Raw genomic sequence first — 11,176 nt, forward strand, 5'->3', positions numbered from 1 at the left:
GGCCCGCGCCGGCCACCGCCTGTCTGGGCGCCGCGCTCCTGGTCCTGGGCGCTGCGCTCCGCGCCCTGCTCCCCGGTGAGTGTCCGCCCCTTCCCCTTCGGGGCACCCCACAGCCTGACCCCTCTGGGGGGTGGCGTTGGGGACACCTGCTGTCTCTTCCCTGGCTGGGGGACGGGGTGAGTGGGGGAAGATGCCTCAGCTCAAGTGCCTGCGCTCCCACCTCAGGGGTGCCCACCAGGCAGCCTGTGCCTGCAGCCCCAGGTCAGAGGGGGACCCCAGCAAGGCAGCCTCGCTTACGCTTACAGTGCCCGACCCCCTGAGCTACCAGGAGCGCCCTGGAGCAGCACCCGAGTGGGAGTGACCCTTCCCTGCAGGGTGCAGGGTGCCTGCCCTGCTCTGAGCTGAGGCTTACTGGGAAGGAGTCGGGGGCTCCTTTCACTCTGCGGTCTGGCTGAGGAAACTGAGGTAGCCCACCGCGAGGCTTCAGGGTGCCAGGAGCGCTTGCAGCCTTCCCTCTGAGAAGCCGCTGTCATTTCTCTGTGTCACAAGGAGGAAACTGAGGCCACAGGCGAGGAGGGAAGGGCATGGATGGCCACTGAGGCGCAGCCTGTCAACCTGGGCCTGCTGCCCTGAACTCTGGCTGTTTGACCTTTGTCCTGTGACGGTGGGGGAGGGGTCTCTCGCTGCTGCGCCACCCTGGACTCTGAGTTCCACCTGTGTGAGTAACCGGCCTACTGGCTAGTGGGCAGGGGGTGGCCTGAGGGATGAGGCTGAAGCGGCACTTCTCAGGCTGTGCTTACCCAAGGGAGGCCCAGCTGGTGGAGGCTGGTGGCGGCCAGTGGTCATGCCAGTTTCCTGTCCATCTATAAAGTGCAGGCCCCAGAGGTGTAGGGAATAAGCTGGCAAACAGAAGGTGCCTGGCTCCTGCTCCTCCTGGTACTGCTGTCCCTGCCAGGGGTCCCTGTGTTGCCCTGGTTGTCCTGGGGTAAAGGGGTCTCCTTCCCCAACTGCCCCTGGGCTGAGGCCAGGGTGTGGCTGGGATCTCCTCAGGGCTCCCCAGGTGGGGGCTCCCCACCACCCTCACTTATATTGTCCCCTCAGGTCTGGACAGAGTCTCCCCAAGCTCACCCGAGGGAGCGGGGGCACTCTCCATCCTGTGTGAACTGGTCATTGTGGGGTGCTCCCTGGCTTGGGGGGGGCATGCTCAGGCCTTAGTGTGCGTCTGTGCACAGGACGTGGGACAGGGTAGGGCAAGGAGGGTCCCGGCCCCAGGGCTCGGCCGTCGGTACAGGTGAGAGAGAGGCCACCGAGAGTGCGTGTTGGGGGGATATACCCCCAGAGTGTCTGCAGACAGCGGGTATGTCTGGGTGACGGCCGGGGAGGTGGGTGTCTCTCTCTATGTCTGGGGAGAAACGTGTGCCCTCCACCTGAACACACCTGTCCCACCACCTCCTCTACCAGGTAAACCAAGGCCCGAGGCATGTGCTCTGCCCCCCCTTCTACTCCACTGTTACCCCATCCCCCACTGCCACCTGGGTCCCCTTCCTGCCGAGTCCCTGTCCCCTTGCTGGCCTGTGTCCCTCTCTGTGGGACCTGGTTTCTGTGGGCCCCCAGGGCCAGATTCGCGGCCATGCGGTGCTCACACAGGCGTCTGGAGGGCTGGAGACAGCAGGGAAGGAAACCAAGTCATCTCTTAGCCCTCGAGAGCTTCTTACATTCTTTAAGTGGAAAACCCAAGCCTCCAGTCTGTGTCCTCTGCCCCCAGGGCCCACCAGGAAGGGCTCCATGTTGCTACCCACTGGCCCAAGGGTGGGGGACTCCAGATCCCGCTCCCCATTCTGCCCACTCCCTTCCTGGGTTCACAGAGGGTGGGCATCTTCCCTGCCAGAAGCCAAGCTGCTCTGGGGCCAGGCTGGGCCTCTGTCCACATGCAGCGGGTGCTGGAGTAGGGGTTCGAGAAGACTGGGTGGGGATGGGAGGGGGTTGTTCCCAGGGCAAACCATCCCCTCCTCTCCCTCCAGGCCACTGTGCCTCTTAGAGCCCAGCACTTCCCGGTGGGGCCCAAGGATGAAGGAAGTTAACGGAGACCTCTTCTGTATCATCCTTCCTGGAAGGTCTCCAAGGGGAAGGACCCCAGAAGCTCAGGTGGGGGGCCCCCTCGCCATCCCCCTCTGGCACCACACCACCTGAGGAGCCAGGCTGTGGGGCCATGATGACCACATGCCCCTGCCACCCCACAGCACAGCAGCCCTGTAGGCATCAGGGTTTTGAACAAAATACCAGCATCTGGATCCTCTGCAGAATAAATGCAGATATGCTCAGTGAGGCCTGAGGAGCCAACTTTCAGGGCTGAGGTGGGACCAAGCAGGCCACTCAGGACGTTGCAGAGGTCAAGGGTGATGGGGGCCCAGAGAGGCATGAGCAGGCAGACTGTCTCTGGCTGCCCTGGGCTCCATGCAGGGCCCAGCCCACAGGCTCAGCCCATCATCCTTGCTCTGGGGCCCCATGCCAGGCTCTGAGCAGCCTGACTCCTCCAACCCTGGCGACTGAAGGCAGACGTGGCTGCCTTCAGGTCTGGCTGGTTCCAGGCACCAGCTCTAGGTTTGGTTTTTCTCTATGGCGACTTCACTCCCGGCTCCCCCAGCCAAAGGGAGAGTTCCTGTACCAATAGGTGCAGCAAAGCCTGGAGGATGCAGCCCATTGCCCCGACAGGGTGCCCACCTCTGAGCCAGCCCTAAGGCAGATAGGCGTGGGATGCTTTGATGGCCAGGCCTGGTCACCTGCCTGCTGCAGCAGTAACGGACATCCGACAGCCTATCGGCATCACATGCACTGAACAGACGGAAACAGGTTTGCTCTGAGAAGAAGTCAGATGGGTTAATGAAAGGGGCAGTGACTGCTGGGAGCTAAATCAACAGCTGCTCACAGGCTGTTGTTCATTCTCAGATACTCAGTGCCCAGAGCTCAGAGTTACATCCCGGCCACCAGAGCACCCTGAAAAATGGTGAGCTGGCGAGCTGGATGGCTCACCAGAGTCGGGATAGGTAATCTCGTTTTGCAGAGCAAGAAACCAAGGTCAGGGAGAAGGAAATGATTTGCTCAAGGTCACCCAGTTAGGAAGTGGGGGAGCCAGTTTTTAAATCCTAGTCTAAACCTCAAATCCTTATGCTTTCCATTCCGCAGGGTAGGGCCTTTGGGTGGGGCTGTGAAGGCTGCATAGGAGTTTGCCAGATGGGAACATGAGGAAAGGGAATTTTGGGGAGCAGGAAAGGCACAGGCAGAAGTGGGAGGGAGTGTGATAGGCTGGAGGGTTAAGGGGTGTGTGTGGTCACAGACCAGGGCTCACGAGGGTGTGGCAGGTGGCACCCAGAAGGCATTAGAGACATAGGTCCTAGTCACCAGTGTCCTTGAGTGGCCAGCTAGGAGTTGGGGTGCTGCTCTCCCTATGGCCATGAGGGGTCACTGCTCTTTAAGTTAATATTAATTGAAGCTACATGAGGTACAGGAGCCACAAGAAAACAAGACTGTCCCCTTCCTGACAGAGTGGGCCTTTCGGGGGCAGCCAGCCCTCAGCCTCCCACAAATCAGATCCTTTCAGCAGTGACAAGTGTCATGCATCTGAAGGAGAGCTGGGGAAGGGTCTTGGTGCGGAGGGCTACTTTGGGGAGCTCTTTTCAGAGGGAACTTTTGAGTGGAGATCTGAACGAGAAGGGACCCTAGAGCGGAAGGTCCCGAGCAGAAGGAGGAGTTAGTGCAAAGGTCCTGAGCTGGAAGTGCAGGTCACGTGCTTCGTGGTCAGCAAGAAGGCCAGTGGGGCTGAGCTGAGGCCATGAGTGGGGAGGAAGAGGGCAGCCGCCGGAATCTGTGGCTAGCCAGGGGAAGCCACCAAGGTTTGAGGTCACCAGGGCAGGGCCAGTGAAGCAGGCGGCCTGGTGAGGAGACCCCCACGCCCCAGCCAGTGGGGCCTGCCCTGGGCCTGCGACCACAGGGGGCAGGGGCTTCCTATGGCTCCAGAGGCAGAGCTGCTGTGAAGATACCCAGGAACACCGTGGTCAGACTGGGGCTCAGTCCAGATGGCTGCTGAGCTCTGTGGAGACTGAGTCTTGGATCCAAGCTGCTTCTCCCCAAGGGCAGCATTGCTTTTGCACCTGAGAAGAGCTGCTGAGGGTGCTCCTTCCTTGCCTGATCACCAGGCGGGGTGTCCCTGACCCCAGGAGGCGGGTCCCCAGGAGAACCAGGTCACGGGGATGGAATGGGGCAGCGCCAGGCCCCAGGGCCAGGGTACCTGTGCCCTCACTTCTCCCTGCCCAGTCTTGCAACATGAGCCCACTGGGACTCATTAACCAGAGACCCCTGTTGTAACCTTTGCTCACTGGCCTGGGGATCGTGAAGCCGTTTCTCCCCAAGTGGTAAGGCCTCCAATCGCCCACGAAACGATGGGTGTCCCTGCCTCTGCCAGAGTGTCGGCCCTTCTTGGGGTCAGGCCTGCCGCAGACCATCTGTGGGTTTCTCCACGTTAAGCTCCCTGCTGGCCTCGCCCCAATAAATGTATTTGACAAAGCAGCGTCCTGACATAGCTGCGGCCGCTTGTCCATCCCACATGGCCTAGAGGGGACCAGCCCCCAACTGGCGAGCGGTCTTTCACCAGTACCACGGAGGAGCCGTGGGTGCTGAGGATGGCAGCTGTGTGCAGGCAGAGTGGGTGTCCAAGAGCTGGGGCGGCAAACCTCACGGTCTGGGGGCAAATCCTGTGGCCCTTCTGTGTTGTGAGGCTTAGGACCGGTCTCTCTGCCTCCCTGAACCTCCGTTTCCCATCTGTCCACTGGAGATACCAGCAGAAGTGCATCAGTGAGCACAAAACACAGATCTGTGCCAGGCCCAGCTGCCCAGGTTCTGCGGGCCTGGCTGCCACCAGCGTCACTATCTGGGCCCCCCACCCCCCGGCCCCGCTTGGGCTCCCAAAGCCTGTGCTGACCACTGTGCAGTGCACACAGAGATGGGTCCTCCAACCGGCCCTGGCTAGATCACAGCTGGACCTCGGTGGGCACAGACCCTGGACCCCCAGGCTGGAGGCAGCTCATCCCATATCGATTCTGTCCCCTTCCAACCCTGTTGGCTTGCTCTGAGTTCTTCCCAGAACCCCGTTTCACGGTTATTACCCCTCTGATTCTGGCTGTTTCTGCTTCTCCAGCCTCTGTCCCGTCACTGGCTGGGACTTTCTCTCCGCCTCAGCCCTGGTGTCTCTGGGGTCCGGTCCCTGGTCCCTTCCACCCTTCCTCCCGTGCCTCCCCCACCTCCTACCCCTCCTCCCATTACCTCCTGCTGTTTTTGTTTCCTTTCTCAAAGCAGAAGCCGTTTTGTTTTTGCAGTGGCTGCCCTGGGCTGGCCAGCCCCTCCCTGGCCTAGGACCTGGGTCTAGAGGGGGGCTAAGGATGCAGGCCAGGGGGGCTTAGGACATTGGAAATGGACATCGGGGCTGCCTCAAGGTGGCCCTGTGTGGGGCCCACCTTTACTCTCAGATCACCTCCAGCTGTCCAGAGCAGGGGGCTGGATCCTGGGGTCTTCAAGACATCCCCCTTCTGATCATCTCAGACCCACTGCCCCCTCCATGGCCTGCACAGCATCCTGGACCCAAGTTCCTCTGATCTGTGTGGTGGGCAGGGGTGGGGCTGGGCAGGGGCGGCCCAGCACTGTAATCATTGACCACAGCTATTTTGGGGCTCTCTCTTGTCTGCTCCCTCTGGCGTTCCACCCACAGGCCCCTGGAGTCTGGTAAGGGACCCATTTTCCTGCAGGCTGTGGTTTGGACAGGAAATAAGAGCTCTTCCACGGGGTTGGTGTTTCTGGAAGGCTGCGTGGCTCTGTGTCTCCATACCCTGGGGTAACAGGCCTAGGTGGGCTTCTCTGCCCCTGGGGCTCCCCCCCCCCAGGACAGCAGTCCTTCCTCACCCCCAGTTGTGTTTCCAAGGACCCAGCTGTGTCTCCGAGTTGTAGAAAAAACACAACTTCCCTCAAAGACTCTTCTTTCCCTTGGCACCCTAATTAAAAATCAACATAAATGTAAAAGTTCATTTTTGAACTCTGAATAATCCTATTTCATCTCTCCATGAGTGTCTCCCCTTCGCTAGCTCCACACAGTCTTAATCACTATCGCTTTGTTGTAAGTTGTGAAATGAAGATGGTTTTAGATATTCTTAATCTAAATTGCTTGATTTTCCACATTAATTTAAGGATCAGCTGCCAGATTTGCAAAGGGAAAAAAAAAGGCAGCTAGGATTTTGTTAATGACGACTCTGAATCTGTAGATGATTTTGAAGTACCCTGCAATCCTCCACTCTGCCCAGCCCTTTCTGGCTGCCGACACTGAGATTCGGGGAGGTGAACAGAGGGACAGCTGGCGAGCCACGGAAGGTGAAGGCCACCTGAGTGGTGAGCTTGGGTGGTCAGGCCTTTCCCACAGGGCTGCGGGGCTGGGTTCCACCCCCTGCTTAGCACCTTCCAATCCAGAGGCCAGGACATAGACAGGCATCCTGCCCTGCTAGGTTTGGGGCCTTGGAACTGCCCCCCACTTTCCACCAAACCTCCACAGAGGCAGGCATGACACGGGGGAACTAAGCCCAGGGGTAGAGCCCACGTGCCCTCAGTGAGTCAGGGCCCCGAGCCACAGCCTCACTGGAGACAGCGGTGACGTGTCTCTTTCTGTGCCCCCCCACCCCCAGCATCTGGAAACAGGGCTCTGGTGTCCGGCTGGCTCAGCGGGGAGAGGAAGAGTCCCCTGCAGACACTGTATGACCTGGACCAGGTAGGTGGACAGACTTCGGCCCAGGGATGCCTTCCTGTGCCCGCAGGCATGGAATCTGAGACCCCCGTCAAGCCTGCTGGTGGGCGGCAACTGCTGTGGGGTGTGGAGAGGCAAACCCAGGCTCTGCCCAGAGAGGAAAGTGCCCGGGGCCAGGCCAAGAGCATCCTGGAGGCAGGCGGAGCCATCTGCCCCACCCACCCACCTGGCCATTCACTGCCTGCCCAACACGACACGGAGCAGCCTCTGTACCCAGCACTGTTCCATGCTGTGGACATGAGAGGGGACAGAACAGACCCTGTGTCTACTCTCAGGGCTGACAGTCTAGAGTGGGTACAGTAACTAAGTGAACCCCCATATTTCAGTTGAGACACATGCAGGGAGCCCAGCTCTCGCGCTATCCTCAGGCACATGGGCCAGGCCGCCCTGGTTCAGTGAGGGGGACCAGCTGGTCCTGGGCTGTGCTCAAGCTGAGAGCAGGCCAGGCTCTCAGCCTGGCTCCATAGGCTTCTGAGTGGCACATGGGGTCCAGTCAGCCCTCCAGTGACCCCTGGGCATCAGCGCCCTGCAAGTTTTACACCTTACAGTTAGAGCACTAAGAGTAATAAAGCGATCTGGCTACAGGTGCTGACTGTGGACCAGGCAATTTAGTTCTATGAATTCATTTAGTGCCCACCAAAGCCGGATGAGGTGGGGTTGTTGTCAGCCTTTATAGATGAGGAAACTCAGGCCTAGGGAAACCCAGCGCCCTGAGAAGGTCACAGCATTCACAGGGACCAGCGGGCACAGCCCCGGCTTCTGACTGGGACCCGAGCTGGAGCCCCAGGCCCTGACTTCAGAACTGCAGGCAAGTCATTTCTTCTGAGGTTCAGTGTTCTCATCTGGAAAATGGAGCTAGCATGGACAGAGTTGTTATTCAGGGGCTCGCAAGCAACAGAGAGGTGGACGGAGGCTATTTATGTCAGGAGAAGTGAGCACTTTCTTCACAGGATGCTCAGAGCCCAGCAGCCCCTTTTCACAGCACAAACAAAAATGCTTGTTGCCTCACGCCTGCAAGATGACTGCCAGGGCTCCGGACATTTCACAGGACCGCATCAGGCAGGAAGGGAGGGGGTGGGCGAGGCCATTTGTCTTCCTTTAGGAGCCTCCTCCTGGCATCTGCGTGGAGCCAGACTTCTGGGGCTGCTCTTGTGAGTCAGCGCCCCGGAGGGCAGGATGGGCTTCTCTACGTGTGCTCAGGCTCCCCACAGCATGGCTAACCTGGCAGCTCCCCCACTGGTGAGGTTTTGAAAAAGCCACAGAAGCACGTGAAAGGGCGTTCCGCATGCCATCAAAGCACAGTTAGGGAAGGGGCCCTTCCTGCCCTGGTTCCCCGGGATGACCACTCTCTGTGTCCTCCCAGGCATGTTCGAGGCGTGTGGTGCATGTTCTGTCATGAGCTTCTGGTATTTTCTCAGAGCCCCACCTACGGGTACGCCTGTCCTCTCGGCTTTAACTTTCATTTTGAAAAATTCAAACATATGCAGATGTGCTGAGACTAAAACAGCAGCCTGCCCTTCCACCCCCACCCCCCCAGGATCAGGCCGCTTCCTGCAGGCAGTTGGTAAGCGTCCTGCCACTTCGGACGTTGCTCCCAAATAGGCCCCCTGGAAGGCTTTTCTTAACTGAGTTATACTCAACATCCACAAGGTGCACGCTCTTAGAGTGTAAAGTTCAGCGGTTCTTAGCATGTTTGCAAGGTTGCACAACCACCATCTGATTTCAGAACACTGTCACAGCTCCAAAATGACACCCAGTTCCCATCAGCTGTCTCTCCCATGTCCCACCTCCTGACAGCCACCGTCTACTTTCTGTCTCCACAGCGCTGGTCTGAACACTTCACAGGAACAGATTCACACAACATGTGGCCTCATGGGTCTAGCTTATTTCACTCAGCCAAAGTTTTCAAGGTTTAACCATATTTCAGGATTATCAAGATTCACTCCTTTTATGATTAAATAATATTTCATGGTACGGATATACCCCAGAGTATTTGCCCATTCATCAGATGATGGACATGTGGGTCGTTTCAACCCACTATTATAAATCATGTTGCTGTGAACACTTGTACGTGAGATTTGGTGTGACATGTACTTTTAGTTTTCCTGGGTGTATGCCCAGGAGTAGAACAGCTGGATCAGACGTTTGCTGTTTGGGGTGAGCTGGGAAACTGCTCCCCCTGCCGCAATGAGGGAAGGTCCCACTTTCTTTCATCCTCCCTGGTAATTGTCATTGTCGTTTTATTATATTCTAAAGGCTTTGGATGCTTTTGCCTAAGGACTCTTAGACCAGTAACCACGAAACAGAAAGGCGGGGTCCTGGGAGGTGGCGACCCTGTTTAGGACAGAAAGGACTTCAGAAAAGGGCGGGGGGCTGCCTCCCACCCTCCCAACCAGCCCTACTCAAAGAGTTGTAAAGGTCAGCCTTGGCTGTGACTTTCACAGAGGAGGTCAAACTCAGAGAGGACGCTCAGATTAGAATCTGTTGGGAGTGGGGTGGGGCGGGAAGGCAGCAAAATATCAAGACCCAGAGACACACGGTCAATTCATCCAAATGTAGCTAATTTTGTGACTACATTTTCCAACTCAATTTAAATGCATTGAAGGCTGCTGCCTCGCACACCAGTAAACAGTGAGCAGACGGATAGATACTCAGTTTGGCACTTTGATGTCATACTTCTTCATGCACTTACCCTGACACTGTCTTACGTGCCATCAGGCCCTCAGTGACCAGTCACCTCCTCCTGCCCATGGGGCTCAGCAAGCCTGATAATCCTCCTCCCCCCAATCTAGGTCCAGGTCAGATTCCTGGACCCCCCCAAATCACAATGGTGGGTGGCCTCAGAGGGCCGGTCCCCACCAGCCTCCTGGCCTTCCCTTCCCGGGCCTCCGCCCTGACCAGGCCCTGTCGCCCGCAGGACCCGCACTCCGCCCTGGCTGGGCTGCACCGGCAGCGACGCTACCAGCTGCGCCAGGCGTGTGCCCGCCACACGCGCCGGCAGCGCCTGCTGCAGCCCGAAGACCTGCGGCACGTGCTGGTTGACGACGCGCACGGCCTGCTGTACTGTTACGTGCCCAAGGTGGCCTGTACCAACTGGAAGCGCGTGCTGCTGGCGCTGAGCGGCGGCGGCCCCCGCGACCCCCTCGCCATCCCCGCGCACGAAGCGCACGCGCCGGGACGTCTGCCCTCGCTGGCCGACTTCAGCCCCGCGGAGATCAACCGGCGTCTGCGCGCCTACCTGGCCTTCCTCTTCGTGCGCGACCCCTTCGAGCGCCTGGCGTCCGCCTACCGCAACAAGTTCGCGCGGCCCTACAGCGCGGCGTTCCAGCGGCGCTACGGCACGCGCATCGTGCGGCGCCTGCGGCCGGGCGCACACCCCGACGCGCTGGCCCGCGGGCACGACGTGCGCTTCGCCGAGTTCCTGGCCTACCTGCTGGACCCGCGCACGCGCCGCGACGAGCCTTTCAACGAGCACTGGGAGCGTGCCCACGCGCTCTGCCACCCGTGCCGCCTTCGCTACGACGTCGTGGGCAAGTTCGAGACGCTGGCCGAGGACGCGGCCTTCGTGCTGGGCCTGGTGGGGGCCTCTGGGCTGCGCTTCCCGGCTCCGCCGCGGGCCCGGGCGCCCAACGCCCGCGACCAGGCCTCGAGCCTCTTCCAGGACATCAGCGCCTTCTACCAAAGGCGCCTGTACGAGCTCTACAGGATGGACTTCCTGCTCTTCAACTACTCCATCCCCACCTACCTGCGGCTGCACTAGGCCCAGAGGTGCCCTCTGCGGGACCCCCTGGTGGTGGAGGCCCCTGGCTCCGGGGTGGGGCCCGAGAAGGTGCGCTTATTCTGGTCCTGTCTCCATTCAGCGCCCTTACATCCACCTTCCCAGGATGGCTGCCCAGCAGGTGACATCAAACCCGCTGAAGTTGGTGCGCCCTCCTCGGGTGGCTGTGTGGCTGTGTGGCTCAGTGTTGACGCCTGGCCTGCGTGTCACTGCAGCTTCCTCCAGTCACGCCAGTTCAGGCACTTCCTGGGCCCCTCTGTGGATGAGGACTGGACATCGTTCGGGTTGTGAGAGCATTTTATGTCTACCGTGCCCCTGAACCTGTCCGTGGTGCACAGAGCAGAGCGCTGTGTGACGTGGCGTGGCCTGTGGCCTGTGGCCCAGCCCAGGGCTTTCCCCTGCTCATCCACCCGGGGAAGGACAGCCCTGGTCAGGAGAAAGGGCTTCCCTTACTGTGACCACCCCTCTGGGCGAGTGGGGCAGAGCCAGCCTGAGCCGCCATCCTGGCTGCCCAGCACAGAGGAGGCTCCTCTCCCTGGCAGCCTCTCCCCCAACTCCTT

The 11,176-nt window shown here is 59.5% G+C and overlaps 1 protein-coding gene across 1 annotated transcript; it reads left to right on the forward strand.

Annotated features, from left to right (window-relative positions):
• Window positions 1-2: 2 nt before the first annotated feature.
• CHST13 (carbohydrate (chondroitin 4) sulfotransferase 13) lies at window positions 3-10,608 on the forward strand (the record flags this gene model as incomplete). Its single annotated transcript, XM_004692199.1, has 3 exons — window positions 3-75; window positions 6,720-6,802; window positions 9,756-10,608. Coding segments are annotated over 3 exons (999 nt in total), but the record flags the coding sequence as incomplete, so codon positions are not given.
• Window positions 10,609-11,176: the final 568 nt, after the last annotated feature.

The sequence above is a fragment of the Condylura cristata genome, unplaced genomic scaffold, assembly GCF_000260355.1.
Source record: "Condylura cristata isolate star-nosed mole 26May11 unplaced genomic scaffold, ConCri1.0 scaffold00033, whole genome shotgun sequence".
Lineage (NCBI taxonomy): Eukaryota > Metazoa > Chordata > Mammalia > Eulipotyphla > Talpidae > Condylura > Condylura cristata.